We start from the raw sequence: 17647 nt of genomic DNA, 5'->3' as shown, positions 1-17647 counted from the left end.
CAGTGTAATGAATGCATCTGGTTTATGGCTGAACCCCACAGTGTTTGATTTTGTAATGAAGAGGCCAGACAAGGTTCAATAAATGCAAGTTGTGCAACAGGTTTTAGCATCACTTGTAATACGCATTTAGGGGTGTGACAATGAGTGCTTCTGAGTTCGTAGAGTACTCATTACCTCAAGAAGATTATTAAATATGCAATTTTTTTGCTCTTTTGTTGTTTGGGTTTATGTGCTATACATCCATTCACATTGGTTTACAAAAGTTTACATGCACTTACATCAGTCAACAACATATACTGGTCAAAAGTACCCATATTTGCTCCTTTGTTTAGGTGTGCACAACGTGTTACACACGCAAGAATTAGGTTTTTAAAGCAGAATTTTAGCCAACAATAAAAATACAAAAACAAATGGCTAAGATATAAAATAAAAAAGCAGATTTTGCCGCAATGCACCCTTTTAACCCTTTCGCTGCCAAGCCCTCCGGAACATTTTTCAAATCAGCTGGCCAGCTGGAAGCACTTTTGTAGCTCCGTACGACGTACGTCCTTGGCAGCGAAAGGGTTAATCCAGAGCTGTCCCCACAGCACCTTTTTCACCACAAGGTGGCAGTCTTTCAGGCTGAATGATGGCCAGAATCACTCAACCCTCTTACCCTAAGCCCAAGCTGCCACGGATCCCTCCTCAGGCAATGACAGGACAGTGAAGGAACAGCAGCACAATGAGGAGCTCATCTCTATTTTATTTTACTTGTTGTTTCTAGCAGCATTCTCTTCACCTGCACCCGATCTGACAAGCTCCTTGTGCTGTTTCTTCCACTCACACTAGAGTTATCCTGTACAGAGACTTCAAGAGGCTAATACCAAGTCAAATTCAACTGGTCACATTGTTTGCATATTTTGAAAAATACAATCATGTATTAAAGATTACAGAATATATGTAATAAAGATTACAGAGTTCCAATATTTGTATCATTGATGTCTGCATATAGTTCAGCTTTAACCATATGAATTGCACCATTTACTATACATGGCTTAAATAGCTTGTTTTATATGCCACCTAAAAACTGTGAGGGGAATTTATCAAAACAGGAGTAGACAAAATCTGGAGCAGCTGTGCATGTCAATCAATCAGCTTCTCTCTTTCATTTTCAAATCTGAACTGAACAAACTAAAGGTGCCCATACACTGCTCGATTCTCGTACGAGAATCGCGGGAAATCCCGCGATGGTACGAGAATCGAGCAGTGTGAACGAAGACGTGCAACCGTTTCTACTGTACGGTCGCACGTCTTTTGTCTACGGAGCATGCTAGAAAACCAGCCGAGAATCGTACGATTTTCGGCTGGTTTGAACGGTGCTCAGGAGACAAATGCCGAACGGGCCGGTGTGCGCACGCGCACACTGCCCGTTCAGCATTGCGGTCATCGGAAGACCGCCCCTCAGGGGGGCGGGCTTGCGATGATCAGGAGTACGATCTGCCTGCCCAAGATGGGCAGATTGTACGTTTTTTTAATCACTTTACAACCATCGCAAGACTAAGGTCTTGCGATGGTTGTACAGTGTATGGCCACCTTAAAGAGAGAAGCTGCTCCAGATTTTGTTTTCTCCAGTTGTGATAAATTCCCCCCTGTGTATATACAGCTCTGCCACCATGAATTTCTTCCACCTTATCCTCCACCAATGCCCCCTTCTCCCCTTCTTGCTACTCCTTTTGCTGTTGGGACTGTAAATAAGTTGAACAACAAAGAAAACAACAAAGTCAACAAAGAAAATGCAGCCATAATTGGACAAGTAGAGGACTGGGATCAGTAAGAAAAAAAAAACAGAGGCCTTTCACATTATGGTTGTACAATATATTCCTTGATCAATACCCAACCAAATAAACGGTCTTTAAATGGAGTTCTTCAGTTTTACTATTAAATGTATTAAATTAGTTAAAGGAGAACTGTGTGGTGAGTGGTTTCCACTCATCCTCATAGAGCCGACCCGTGACAAAGAAGCTGTCACAACAGGTTGGCTCTATTGATCGCTAAGTGAGCAGAAACATGCAGCCGATCCTCTCACTTCCCGATCGTGTCCCTGCAGTGAGCGGTGACTGTCAGTTACAGTTCCCCACAGGGATTTCCCCTACCCCGCCTCCTCTCTCTGATGCTCCAGAGCTGAATGGAGGACCGAACAGGGGAGGGGGCGAGCACAGCTGTCTCTGTGTGAGTTGTCACTCACGCAGCTGGCTGGGTGGCTCCAGACAGTATTGTCGGGATCCGTACCGGCTGCGGCACTCTCAGTATATCGGGGGCAATAGTTCGCTATATACTGAGCTTCGGGTCATGGGAGGGCGCTAGTATATGTTCTCCTGTGACCCTAAAGAGAACTGTGAGGAAAAACACTTACCCCATAGTTCTCTTTTAAATAAAATGTGTATAATATATAATAAGATCTTTTATACCACGATACAACAATTTTGTAATAAAATTAAATCAGAAACAACTGGAAAAAAAAATTCAAGATTATACATCAGGCCTGATTACCTGAAAGAAGATGCACAAGAGTAGCAATAACAGGAGCGGGTAGAAGGTTATGCCCACCATAAAATGTGAACGCCTAAGGCTGGGTTCACACCTAGGCGTATTGAATATGCGCGTTTGTCACGCAGTTTGCGGCGCGCGTTTTTACCGCGATTCGCGGTAAAAAAAACCGCTCGACAAACGCCCGTTTCCGTGGGCTACTTGGCTGTATCCCAATGGAAACGCAAGACCAAAATGCCCCAAAGAAGTACATGTACTTCTTTGGGCGTAGGCTGGTTTATATCGCGTTCGGACGGGCGGAAATACGGCAAGGTGTGAACCAGACCCATTTAATACAATGGGATTTAGATGTTTGAGCGTTTTGTAGAGCGTTTGTCGAGCGTTGAACGAGCTACAAAACGTTCAGGTGTGAACCACGCCTGACTTATTTGGTAGAGATCTTGGTAAATATAGGCTTTGGAGTCCCCATTTGCAGTGTACTTTTTTATGGCTTAGATCAGTATTTCTCAACCTTTTTTCACTCACGGCACCCTTAAAAAGTATGGAAAATCTCAAGGCACCCCAGTCTAAAATGTGACGGGGGAACCCATGCAAAAACACGCAAAAAAGTGTAGTTTGTCTTTTTGCATCAAAATTTTCCCTTCAAATCAAGAGCCCCCCTTCACATCAAGAGCCCCCCTTTTATATTGGGATCCCCTTGTACAACAGAGTTCCCCCTTCACATCAGAGCCCTACCATCAGAAAATGTAGAGGCACCACGGTGTGCCATGGCACCCTGGTTAAGAAAGGCTTGCTTAGATGCATACAGTAGATGTTTATGTTTGGTTTTTAAAAATAAAAGTTGTGTAAGTACATATGTCCAACAAGCATTGAAAAATACTGTAGCATCGAAAGACGTCTTGCATGAGCACGTTTCATGACCACAGTAAGCATGTATGCTGTATGTGCACCGTGTTACCCATCACAACATGTGCACTATGACTTCTTCACTTTGTTTTTAAACTCACTGAGGGAAATGTAGCAAAACGGAAGCAGACTCACTGAACAGAGCATTTTCAGTATAAACAGTTCCTATTGAGTTTTCTGTTGCCAGGATTTGAAATCCAAATGACAACCAGATTACAGACGAAGCTGCATGATTCAGAACTTTGTCTGACCCAAACAAATCACATAAAGTTTATTTTATTTTCTACTTTCTGAATGGTATTGAAGACAATTATTATATCCAAGCTTGAAATTTAACCAGCATGTTAAGCTGTCTACTGTAAAAGGCTTAACATTGTTCTTGTTCTCTAAAATGAAAGACATTTGATTTACCTTAAAGTACCTCACATTGCTAAGACTTTTTTAAGTGGAAGTACTGTATGTAAAGATTAGGCCCTCTATCAGGTTTTTAACGCTGTCCCTGGGGAGATCTGTTTTTTTGTTTTTTTTGATGAGTGCCTCTGAGACAGAAAGTGATGGGAAATGAAAAGTTTTACAGTTGTCACCAGAACACAAGGCAAGGCTAAACCTCCTAATTGGGACACTTGTTCTGGTGACAACTGTCTGAGAGGAGAATTCCCCTCAAACTGTAGAGATTTCCTTCCTGTTACATCTCAGGGACAGGAAGTAAAGGTAAATCTACCCAATTGGACACAGACAACTAAAAATACACTGGCAGCGGATTTAACTCTTCCCTAGTCTATCTAAAACATAAAACAAACACAAAACAACTCCATGAATTTAAAAAAATTTACCCTTGCAGTGGGGCTACCTGCACACTGCAAGGATTAGGTGCCTATTTTGAAATAATGCAGATTTACTCACCTGATCCACGGTCCTGCCAGACAGCCAGACCAGTCCTTGCAGCCTCTTCGCCTCTGTTTAAGAACCACTGGCATCATCACATTAAAAGCAGGTCCACTGACTTGCATTAGACGTGAGGACGCAGAAGAACCACATTGACCCCACAGTGTATGCAACCACATTCCAGAGAACCATTTACAATAGATTATTATGATGATTCAACCCTGAATGCCTATTTCAATGCATATTGTAACTGTATGTCTATAACTAAGCAAAAAGTCAAACATTTCAGGGGATTCGTTTGGTCAATATGCAGTTCTTCCTCTAAGAATATTCTGTCTTTGTGGTCATTGTGCAGACGGGTATACATGGTCAAAGAATACAATGCATGTTTGTCTACAGATCTAAAGAAAAAAAACTTTTTAGTCACTAAAATCTAATTTGCACATGCTTGACCGTTTAATATCAGCCCCTACAGCAGTTCAACGGAAGCAGCAAGAGGAGCAGGCGAGAGCTAACCCTACAGAGGTAAGGTCAGGGTTCCCATTCCTATTAAGTTATGCAAATACAGTTCACAAGCTCTGGCTTAGCCCAGCCACTCCAACCTCCTGCACTTTTCTGTGGGTCTGCAGATATACAAAGTGACCTTAATGACCACTAGAGGTGGAGGAGAGGGTGGGCCACGGGGTGGCCTTCCAAAGTGAGACTAAAAACTGCATAATTGACTGTCCTAGGCTCCCAAGGTGCTCAGTAAGAAATCTGAAGTTATGGGCAAACACCTGTAGGTGCTCACTATTAAGTTCAGGTACCAGTTTTTACCATACCCTAGTAATCACAGGATTACTTTAAGTATTCAAGAACCTGTACATTATTGGCGTGCAAGCCTTTCATTATGTTTTAAAGGGTCACTTTGACTAAATGATAAAACAGCATTAAAAATGTAAGCTCTGCTAAGGACCACTATCTCAGCTCAGGATAGGGGGCTGATAAAGAGGCATTTACCCATACCAGTCAAGTAAAACAGATGACAAAAGGTACTCATCAATTCGTCACCAGCTTTAGGTAGAAGGTACACACGGAATGGGCTTTAAACAGAAAAATAGCAAAAAGTTTTCCTGGCACACTCACAAGCTAGCATGTAAAAAAACTTATCTCACACTAAGGTTAAAAACAGAGGTTTGGACGTGTATCCAAACCTCTGTTTTTAACCCTAGTGTGAGACACGTTTTTTTACATGCTAGCTTGTGAGTGTGCCAGGAAAACTTTTTGCTAATTTACCTGTACCAATCTCATTAGATGTCATATAATCAGCAGTAATGCATAACTTTTACAGGACGGTGACTAAAATAATGTAAATACATGCATTTTGTGGTAAAAATCACTTGCTCCCTCTGTTGTCAATTTTTATTGTCACATGTTCCATTCAGGTTCCATTTGAAGCATAACTCATAACAGAATGCTAGTATCAGCAGGCTGCATCCTTTCCCTGGCTCACCCTTATCACAGATTCTACCTCCTTCACCTGATTTACTCCATTCTACTTAAGTACTTCTTAGTCACTTAGCTCTAGAGACCATCTACTGCCAACATTATTGACCAGACAAATCCCTTATTTTATCTACAATATAACAGAAACAAGCAATGCTTACTTTAGCCCAAGCAATTTCCACATCCAGATCTGCACACAGACCATCAGCTGTGGTTTTCAGAATGAGCTCGGATTCAGTAGCACTGAGCCATTCAGACAGAGAGGCAGACTCTTTTTTCAGCTTTACGGCTAAAATAGTGGCGCGTTCCAAATCTTGCTTTCCTTCTGTTACCTGCAGCAAAACAGAGAGCTCATTAAGAAAAGCTGCACACTACTGAACACATTAATGTCTTTATACAAATGACAATGCAAGCACCAATTATCACATGACACTTATTAAGCTGCAACTTATTTTTCCCATCCATTATATTTTTCTGCATCATCAGATAAAATCCATTTCCACCTAAAAATCAAATATAAGGAAACAATGATATATCAGGCACCATGGATCTAGAAACAAAACTTGTGCAGGTGTTATTTTGAGAATGACTGTATGAGTGCCAATCAGCTATTCAGTTTCAATTTAGCTGTCGAGCAAAAGCTTATAGGAACATGTCATTAGGAATCCTGAGCACAGTAAGAATCCACAGGAGGCTCAGACACTTTAATGTAACTGAAATGTATTGTATAAATGGTTTGGCTCTAAAAGTGTAGCCAATGCTTTTTTAATTTTGGATACTGGGGAGTGGCAGATGTTGTCTACTTACAGGGTATAGGGAGCCTCAAATGTGACACCTGATGGCTCCAAAAAGGCAGCATATAATGTTTATTATATATACTGCTACAGAAGACTGTCATACTCATAGACTAGAGACATACTAGAGGAAATTAAGATTGCCCTACAAGAGTGATTGGGGACAGAAGTAATTCTGCAGGAGACTGTCAGAGACCAGGAAGCAGTGATGAGGGGCATGGTGTGAACCCAGTTCGGGAAATGGGCCTGCCGCAACTAATCGGGCCGAGAGGGCAGTGTGTCAGTCACAGTTTTGAGAGGGCTTGGACAAACTGAGACAAACTGGGTTCACACCAAGTCCAAGCTCATTACTGCTATTATAACTCCTTTACAAATCAATGCCCAACTTCTGAATGCTGGGTGCTACATGTGGCCCTTGGGCTGCAGGTGGTTAGAAGATGTAAGGTGTCTTTTTTTTTCCGCCCCTGCTGCAGAAACTCATGTCTCTGTTTGTCCTGGTGAATACTGTCCATGGGACAGAAAATGATGGGACATTTAAAAATGTACAAATGTCAATGGAACAGGAAATAAGGGAGAGAGGGAGAACACTATCAAAAATGTGGGGGGGGTCCTTTTTACACTAGAGCTATATAAGGTATTGGCTGTGCCTTGCATTGGCACATATTAGCAATTCACACCAGTCTGTTGCATTTCGCTGACCTAACACCAAAATACTTTACAGGTATCACGAAGTCCAGATACACACTTCATTGCAGTAACTCACTAAGGTAAAGCATCTGTAATGTATCATATCGCAATACAGAGTTACAATAAAGGGTCACGTGTGATTTTGCCCACACTGGTGACTGCTGGCACACCCATTCAAAATGAATGCGCTGCCATAACGAAACGCACATTAACACATAAAACAATGCACCACCCAGATGTAAATGGTGATAACATGTTATGTGCCCGTTAGGACCTAAAGCATCTTTGGAATTAATGAAGCCGTTTACTTGTATGACATTAAAAGGAGCACCTAGAATTACAGAGCTGTGGTGGAAAAAGCACTCATGAACTCGAAATCAGAACCTCAGCACTCCAGCTGTGGTGAAACTTCAAGTTCTATGAAGGATTGCAAGACTGATGGCCACAGGCATGACTCCCAGAGGCAGAGACATGATGGGAATTGTAGTTTCAACACACCTGTAATGCTGAGGTGGCCTACCCCTGCTCTGAATGTACCATCAGAGAGTTCAAATCAAGATATAGTTACATAGGGACATTTATTATTCAAGTCCAGGCTAACAAACATTCAGCTTTTTTTTTGGATGTACTATTATTAACTCACTCGTACATTGCATACTTGTAACTGCATTTCAAGTTATATAATAAGTTAAATTAATAAAAGTGCATTTTTTAGAAGGTGCAGAAAATGCCCGGGTGTCAGTCTGCTTGAGCCTTAGTAAAGCTCCTGTACTTCTGTGGCACAACATCGCTCAGATGTGAATGGGCCCCATGGAAGAAAATGGAGACCTTATTGTCGAGTGTTGGCATGCTTCTGGAAACACGCAACAAATCATTCAGGTCTGAACGGGGCCTTTAATCTTCCTTATGCTGCCATGAGTTCATGATGCCAAATGAATGCAATGCAGGAGAGCTAGAATAGCATGGGCTGCTGTTTTTTATAGGCTTGTGGTAGCAGGTTTGAGTTATCTATAAATGATAGTCCTGATACCATGCAGTTCCCCACACATAAAACTCACCAATTCCAATCATAAATAAATTACATAAATAGACAGACCTGAGCCCCGAGGTCATTGTACAAGAGTTTTAAAGCCGTTAGCTGCTCGTCCATTAGCTTTGGATTATCAGTCTGCTGCTTCTGCACAATTTGTCTTCCTGTCTTTATAACAGTCTCAACCTCCAGCTTTACTTCACTCAGCGTCTTGTACAATTTCTGCATGACAAACACAGCATGCTACTTTTATCTATCAAAAACAGGTTTGTACAGAACATATTCATTGCAGACTACTCAAACACTCAAATAATTATGTGTGGGATGTAAAAATATGAAGTTATCCAATACAAACAGGGCAAGAGACCATTCGACAGTATTTATCATTTTCTTTTAAGCACACCTCCAGCCAAACAACAAACGTGTACCGTTGTACCTGCCAAAATGCCAGTATTTGTGCGCACTTTCAGACTAATACCTGCTGTTCAGAAAGTTCAAGGAAGCATAAATAAAATTATATTAAAAGGTAGGCAGGTTTGAGGCAGTTGTAAAGTATATGGAAAGCCAGTCGCTAAGCTCACATAAGCTTTAATATGTTAATGTTATTTCAGAAATGAAGATATACCTGGTTATCTTGCCATCAAGGTACTTGTTCCGGCACCAAAATATAGCACTGTACAAAGATTACACTATCGTACAGATATTCACTGACCTCTGGGTTATCTCTCTGTCCCCACAGCTCAAGTTGAGTGAAGTTGCTGGCATTACACATGAGAATGTATGCTATCTGTACAGCTGAAATTTGTGGCCTCATGTTTTCCACTGAACAATCTTTTTGCCTCTGCTAGATAACTAGACAGTGTATAAAAACCCTAACACTGGTATATCACTATAATCCTTGTACCTTCTTCACAGACTGCACTTGTCTGCTATACAAGTGCATGGTCCAAGCTCTGTTAGGTATACTTACCATGCAGCCATCCATATGTTTCTGTAAGACATCTGGATCAATATCTTTGATATCAAGTACACCAAGCTCGGCTTTCACTCCGTCTAAGACACGCTTACAGTCCAGCATCCTCTGTTCAAAGTTTGCTGGCTTCTGGAAAAGCTGGAACTTCGTAGACACTTCTCGGAATTTCCTCTGTATAGATAAAAGACATAAATTTACTCGATTTATTTCAAAGCCCAAAATAGAATAAGGGAAATATATTAAAGCGCAACTCAAACCAACACTCTTTTTGTTTAGGGATAATTATGGTAAACATTAACTTTTCCGCACCCTCCTTAACACTACATAGCAGGGGTATACTATTGGTATGGAATTTTCAGAAATGAGCACTTGAAATGGTACGCAGCAATTTTTTTTTATATTTGTAGGTATTGCAATGTGAATGGGAACATAACAATTATAAAGTAGGTGTTATCCCAAGCTGGCTACCAAAGTGGAAATACAAATTACCGTATAATACCTTACATTAAGAATTTCATAACATTAAAATTGATATGAAGGAAAGTCAGCACAGAGGTTTAAGTTATTGAAGATGAAATGAATGTTCACACTTCAAATAGCAAATCAAGCTTGTAAATGAAGCGCCACTTAATTCACTTAACAAAGTTAACCTCCACTACTCCTTTAGTAAACAAAACCCAGTTTGGGACACTGTGTCAAATACAGATTATGTGATCAAAGGCTCTTCAAGTTACATCCCTAAAACCTGAATTTACAATTTGTAAAGTAATGCATGAGTAGAGTTTTGTTTGAAAAAACACTTTTGAAACATTCGTTTGAATTTCTAATAGCTAATGGGGTAAAATATTAATCGTATTCAACCTAAGTGACCAAGAAAAATTGACGGAGCAGGAAAAAAAATTCTCTGAATGTGGTTTTTGTTTGAAAACCTCCATTCATTCCAAAATCGATTTAAAAATTAACTGACAATGATCAAGTCTCTGATGGCATTATTGTATTGTTCTGATGAGATTTTTCATACGAATGTTCGTAGCAGAACCTACCAGTGTGTGGCCAACTTTAGACTGACTGGGTTCATTTTAGAAAGGAGTAAATATATTTTAACTTGGCAAACTGAAATCCAACATCTTGGATGGTGTCTCCATGCCATGTATGCAGTATAGAATGGATGTGTGCCTTGTATACAAAGCTGAAGGAAAATTTGAGATGCTGCCCGTAACATGTAAACAGATTGCAGCTGTCATCCTAGAGCAGGTTAGAAAAAAGCCATCTGACTGAAGCTTGTAGGTCATGACTACTCTTTTCTTTTATATCAGTTCCTGCTTAAAACCTACTATGTATTACACGTTAGGTTAACAACATGTTAGAGACGTCATGCAGCGAAGGCCATAAAAACATTATTACCTGAACAACATCCAGCTGTGATCCTCCTCGAGTGGGTTTAACCTCTGGGCTGGACAGTATCACAGGTCGTGAAATTTTCTTCAGTCCCTCCAAAGTTGCTTCATGGCTGCTTATATCAGCTTGAATTTTCTTAAAAGAGTACAAAAAAGACCATTTATGACTTATGTATGCTCTACAGAAATAATTCAGTCTGTACACTAACATGAAACAGAAAATAAAGAGTGCTGCCTCTTTATTTACTTGGAATATCGCCTAATGTTCTTCTAAGAGTCTTGTGACTCCTGGGAGTGGTCTACACACATTAATGTATCACATTGAATTATAGTATTTCTAGATAAGGTATTTACGAAAAATTCAGGAACACTGACATATTTAAAGATATTGAAAGGGAAATTAACATTCAACAATGTAATTTAGAAGGTTGGGTACACAGCCACCAAATCCTAATAGATGATAACTGCAAATGTTTTTTTTTCTTTTCTCAATAGTGAGATTTCCCTTCATTCCCTGTCCTGGAGACTCAACAGAAAGAAAGAGGAAATCCCTCTTAGGTCCCATTTACATCAGTGTGCTGCAAAAACAAACATTGGTAAGCTAAGATTCCATTAATTTTAAATTGCACACAACACACCTTCCCAGCCCACGTGTGCTACAGCGCAATGCGCATCAACATACTACTATGCATGCTGAAGAATGATTTTTTGGGGGGGTTTTTGCCTATTGTTATGTATTAGGAAACCCATTCAAATGAATGGGCTGCCCTACCACAACACACACTAATGTGCAACACATCATGCATTAACGCACATGCATTTAAGGCACCGTGCAGAAGTAGTCTGGTGTAAATGGGCCCTTAAGGCTTGTGTATTCCCAGTGAAAGATTTCCCTTCACCTTCTGTTTTGTTGATAACTTTTCCCCCTCATCTTCTGTTTTGTTGATTTCCCCTTACTTCCTGTTATGTCAAATGTTTTAGATTTCCCATCACTTTCTGTTCTGATGACAGAGGTGATCAGGACAAGGAGAGGTTGAATCTCCCTAGCAGACAGCAATAAACTCCTGACAATTAATATCCGGTGCCGCACTGTCGGACAGGTTTAGAGATACTGAACTAGATCATTTACAACAGAATGAAAGATACAGAACTAGATCATTTATGACAGGGTAAGGGATAGAGAACTAGATCATTTACTACAGGACTAAATAATTTGAATCAGGATGAGAGATACATGACGGTGTCATTTACATCAGGTTGAGGGATGCATGACTAGGTCCTTTACGTTAAGGTTGAGAGATACAGGACTAGGTCATTTACAACTGGTTGAGAGATACAGGTAGTGGCCATAATGCGGTATGTTCCCTATTAAGTCTGGGGGAAATTTACTAAGATGAGCAGACAGAAACTGGAGTAGCTGTGCATGGCAACCAATCAGCTTTAAAGCTTAACTGAACAAGCTGAAGATAGAAGCTGATTGGTTACTATGCACAGCTGCTCCAGATTTTGTCTGCTCCAGTTGTAATCAATTCCTCCTCTGTTTCTTATGAATATACCTATTGCAGAAGTAAAATTACATTAAGAATATTTGTTTTTGCCCCATTCTGACAATCGCTAGTTAATATGCACAAAATGAATGTACCGGCAGTTTCGCTTGACAAATAAGCTATGCATTTTTTTTATAAGATCCGTGATACCCTAGTTAGATAGTTATCTAAAGGATATTTATCCTAAAACACCTTATGCAGTTTTTTTTAGAATTATTTGGCTGAGCTGACAGAGGGATTATTCTTACTTCAGTCACTGGGGATGATAAACAGAATTGTCAGGCAAAGAAGGATGGAGATGTAGGGCTCTACATACATCCATAAAGCCCACATGTTACCCTAATGATTATGTTACCCAATGTCATGCATAGTGTCTAGGTGCCCATACACCTTACGATTATCGTACGATAATCATATGCGATCGACTTTTCGTACGACAATCGTAACGTGTGAATAGAGTGCCCGACCGATAGTACTGTACAATCGTACGACTTTTGACGGTCAAGCATGTTTGAAAACTTTGGTTGATCGTACGATGTTCGCATGGTTGGTGGCGTTTCCGTCCGTCAAATGTCGTACGATTAACACTGCGCATGCGCAAACGAAAATAATTGCGGTCAATTACCGCAAGTCGTCCAGGTGTTTTTTTCTAACTACCGCTGATTGAACCTTGCGATAATCGGGGCAGGATGGGGCCGTCGTACGAAAATCGTACGACGGTTCGATCATCGGACGAAAAGTTTAGTCCGATAATCGTAAGGTGTATGGGCACCTTTACACAGAATTTTTAGATTGGTGGTAAGCAACCTCGGCACTCCACCTGTTGATCTTGTCGTGCATCTGCAAGTCTTGCCTGTGGCTGTCAGCCTTGCAGTGCTTCAGTGGACTTGTCATTCCACCACAGCTGAAGTCCCGAGCTTGCCTACCTCTTGCCTACCTCTTTCCTAAATTCTCACAACTACTTACCCAGTTCCTCATCCATTCCTGTGCAATTGATCACTGTTTATTCCAGTTTCCATACATGATTAAAATTAGTACAATGCTAGAAACAAGGATGCGGGTGATAAGATTACAGCTGAAAAGGACAGATTTTAAAAACGTTTGGAGAGATACCTGAGCCTCTTGGGGCATTCGCAGGGCATCCACTCTATCAGTCAGGTAGGTGGTCAGCTGTTTATCCAGCTCTTCCAAGGACTCTTGCAGTGTTTGTAACATATGATCACTCTCACGGAGGGTCATCAGGTGCTGCTCTAAAGTGATCTGTCTGGTCACAGCCTGGAAAGATATAATCTCATTTAAACTCCTATTCATCTTCATGATTTTAGCACAGGAACTTCCAATGTCACCTTTTCTCTACCAATATTTCAGTGTGGATGGGTTACATTCCACATACTAGTAAAGAGTGTCTGTCAGGCCTTTACTTGCAAAAATATGTTTTGTTCCTGTGAATCAGGTATTCTGCAAAGCATATCAGGATATGCAGTGTGAGCATGTGTGAGTAGACACATGAGCTTGTTTACTGTCTATATTCATTATCAAGCGCCAGAATCATCATTGTGTATATGAAAAAATTATCTTTCTTCAGAGTTTGAAAAATATTACTCATTTAATTTAAAGCCCAAGTTTAGACAATATTTGTTGTTTGTTTTAGAGTGGAAAAAAGCTTTTCATTGTCATCTGTGTCTCCTTTGGAGAGATATCCCCCTCACTTCCTGTCAATAAAGGAAACACTCTCCAGGGTGAACACAGACAAAAACCCACAGAGAGGGAAGAGTTAAAACTTCTGACAATGTTTTTTTTCCCCCACACACCTGTCTTGGTGACAACTGCACTCTGCATTTTTTATATGGACACAACAGAGACAGAACTGAGGCAGAATCTCCTCATTGGTGTCACTAACAGAAATAAAAACCTGAAAGAACTTTTAACTCTTCACAACATTAGCCAAAACGAAAACATTTTTGACAGAAGTTAGGCTTTAGGCAAATTATAAAAATTAACGTTATTCTTATTTAACTATTTGCTGTCCAGAGAAATTTCTTAATATTTGCACACATGATAAAATGAGAATTTTTGGCTAGAAAACAGCTTAGAACCCCCAAACAATTATACATTTTATGAAAGAAGAGGCCCTGTAGAATACAAAATCCTATTTTTTTATGTAGCACAGTATTTCTGCAAATGTTTATCAAAACAGTATTTTTAGGATAAGATACACTAAAATTAAATTTAGTACACAGAAACAGAATATAATACCAACATTTTTGGGAAAATATAAAAGATGGGGATATAAAAAGCCTGATAAATTGGCCCCCAATAAAAAAAAAAAACATGGAAAACGTGCCATTCTTATGGGATTGCACAATGAGCAATGATAATTGTTGTCGTAAAGGTGCAATCACTATTCGAAACCAATAACATTTCACCATATATCCATTTAGCCCATTTGTTTTCTGTGCAATACTAAACGCTGCTCTTCACCTTTATAGAAAAACCTGTATGTATTATAAAACTGTATCTTCAGGGCAATAAATAGTTGTGCATGCTTCTAGAACATCAAAGCTCCAGTAAAAATTAAAACAGGACAGGAAGACCTAGTATGTGACACATAGCTGACAATTATACATTTCAGTACTTACTAAATGACTTAGCTCTTCATAGCGGGCATTAAAGATTTCTAGCTTCTCACTAATGATGTCATCAAGGATTCCACCATCGATCAAGGTCTGGCCAAGTTCACGAATCTGTGTTCTGTTGTCTGCAGGGTGCCGCAGGGCTGACTCTAAAGACTGAATGGTGGCAAGAAAGAGCAGAACATTCTTACTGAAATTATATGTACAGTGACAATTTATTTGTAACTTTCATGTCTTAGGCTAAAAGGGGATATACTGTATGTTTCTCAGCTAGTTATTGCTAGCAATTTCTTATAACTGGACTTCTTTTTACAAGCTAGTTTTTCACATCATTAAATGTGCCTCTTATATAATGAAATACTTAAAAAGGACATTCCTTTACCCTCAGCTAGGGAGGCTCTAATTCAAATAATCCTAAAGCCTAATAAGGACCCCTACACTGTGAGTCCTAAAGGCCAATTAGGCTTCACATACTCGCAAAGTCTTTGATTTGATTACATTATATTTATGTAAGCCCACATACTGATGGAATTTGGTTTTGGCCATATATTTATAAGTTGGATACAAATAATGTACACCCAACCTACTACCCCAATTAAAGTGAATAACATATTTCCAACCCATTTCCAATACAGTGGGGAAGGAAACAGGGTCACCCGCTGTCCCCACTTTTATTTGCCATGTCATTCGAGTCACTTGCAGAGGTAATTAGACGAACCCCACTGAGGAGGTGAGATGGGCAAGCTGGGTGAGGTGGAGGTGGTTGAAAGAGTCTCCTTATATGCACACAACAAGGTAATATATCTGTTGGACACAGAACATGTGATAGGTATAGTCCATGAACTTGGTAGCTACTTCAAATGTAAATGGGGATAGCCAAAAAGTTTTCTCGAAGGATGCACTAACTGATCTAGGTCTAGGTAACAGTTGTCCTTTGAAATTTACTGACAAATGCATATATTTGAGAGTGGAGATTCAGTTACAAAATTTGATCAAACAATGGGTGAATGGATTTCCTGTCTAAACTCCTGCAAACACCAGACCCTTATCTGATGTTCTCACCTGTAATGAAGAGACCCCTATATTTTGGTACACACTCTTACCATATCCGCTTTTTTGTGTCTGAACTTACAAATGATACCCACAAAGATTGGCTGAAGTGACCTTTTATTAATAGCCAAAATTGTAAATCCTTTATCCAGTGACAACACTGTTACTTGTGCACTCATTTTATTGACTTGTATATCTGGCTCTCTGTTAACATGTACCTGTGATTTGTTTTAAAAAAAATTTACTTCCTATAGCACACAACATGGGGCCCATTAGAAAACAGGCTTTTACGTATGAAATACATATTTGCCTTGTGTTGGATTACCTAAAATTGGGTCAATTTACTGAGGCCTCATTCACACACAACGCAAGCAAAATTGTATATTGCCTATATATGCGTCTATGCGTGTATATACGAGCGTCTATGCACGTATGTACGTGCACTATTTGCATTCCCAGAATGCATCCTTCCTAATGGAAATTTTAATGAACTGTACGCACACGCGCGTGTATACGCTCGTAGACACACGCAAATATGCGTATGCGCGTAAAATACGCAGAAATACGCTGCCCGGACGCATCTCGGTTCCATTCAGTTTTTGCGCATATATACGATACGCAAACGTATACGATATATACGATACGCGGCTATGTGTATGGAGCCATTTATTTGCATATGTTGCATATGGTACAATACGCACGAATGCGCGGCAGTGTGAATGAGGCCTTAAGAAATAAAGCATGTTCACTTTTTAAAGCTGTATATTTGTTTCTTTGCAAAAAGAAATGAGGTGAAGCTGTGTTCAATTTAATCATCCGATCATGATTAAGCAAATGTCCTTTTTTTTTTTTTTTTTTAAATCCCTTGCACATGCTTTAGTATTTAAAGTGATATTAAAGTAAAAATGTATTTTGGCTACTGTATTTCAAATGCTGATTAAACCACTTACAATTGATGCTGCTCCTGGATGCTTAAAAGCTTTAGATTCCTGTAGAATCAGCTGAGCGCTGCTCCTAATATCCTGTTTTGGGGTGGCTCCTTGCCCTTGTAGGGCAGGGGTGCCCATTAGGTAGATCGTGATCTACCAGTAGCTCTCGAAGCTGATGCTGGTAGATCACAAAGGGTGTGAATGGTGGCCCCTTTATTCCATTTTGGTATATTTATTTAGCTGTGCACACATGATTACCTATTAGCCTATGAGTCTGCTGAGCCAAGTTCCCTGACACCTTTCTGGTGGATACTGGGAGCTGAAGTGCTATGTATTACATCAAAGAATATTAGTTTACACAGCCTGTTGCCACATACAGCAAGGTGAGCAAGGAGAGAGAGCGGGGAGAGACAGACAGGAGATAGAGAGAGAGAGAGAGAGAGAGGAGAGACAACCTGTGGAGAGAGCAAGGAGAGACAGCCAAGTGAGCAAAGAGAAACAGCCAGGGGAGAAAATGAGGAATGACAGCCAGGAGAGAGAGAGAAAGGAGAGACAGCAAGGAGGGAGAGAGAAAGGAGAGACAGCAAGGAGAGAGAGAGCGAGGGAGGTTTTTTTTCGTTGGTAGGTTTCATGTAGCTCGCCATTTGAAAAGTAGATCTTAACACAAAAATTGTGGGCTCCCCTGTTCTATAGTCTAATAAGTTGGATATATGACCTAGAAATAGTGCACTTGGCGCCTGTTAGTAATAATTTTGGTCTTTTACAGCTTATACATGTTCCCATGTTTTTATGCTTTTCTTGAATT

At 40.1% G+C, this 17647-nt stretch overlaps 1 protein-coding gene across 1 annotated transcript in view; it reads right to left on the bottom strand.

The window, feature by feature from the left end:
* Positions 1-17647, bottom strand: part of LOC108786943 (utrophin-like) — a 583766-nt gene that overhangs the window by 373659 nt on the left and 192460 nt on the right. The window contains exons 29-34 of the mRNA XM_018556366.1: positions 14870-15019; positions 13344-13505; positions 10691-10819; positions 9284-9457; positions 8380-8535; positions 5964-6134 (exon numbers count right to left, since the gene is read on the bottom strand). Coding sequence (XP_018411868.1) covers positions 5964-6134; positions 8380-8535; positions 9284-9457; positions 10691-10819; positions 13344-13505; positions 14870-15019 — 942 coding nt within the window. The remainder of the gene's footprint in view (positions 1-5963; positions 6135-8379; positions 8536-9283; positions 9458-10690; positions 10820-13343; positions 13506-14869; positions 15020-17647) is intronic.

The sequence above is a fragment of the Nanorana parkeri genome, unplaced genomic scaffold (genome assembly GCF_000935625.1).
Source record: "Nanorana parkeri isolate BGI_ZX_2015 unplaced genomic scaffold, ASM93562v1 scaffold235, whole genome shotgun sequence".
Lineage (NCBI taxonomy): Eukaryota > Metazoa > Chordata > Amphibia > Anura > Dicroglossidae > Nanorana > Nanorana parkeri.
This window is presented reverse-complemented; position numbering and strand designations above follow the sequence as displayed.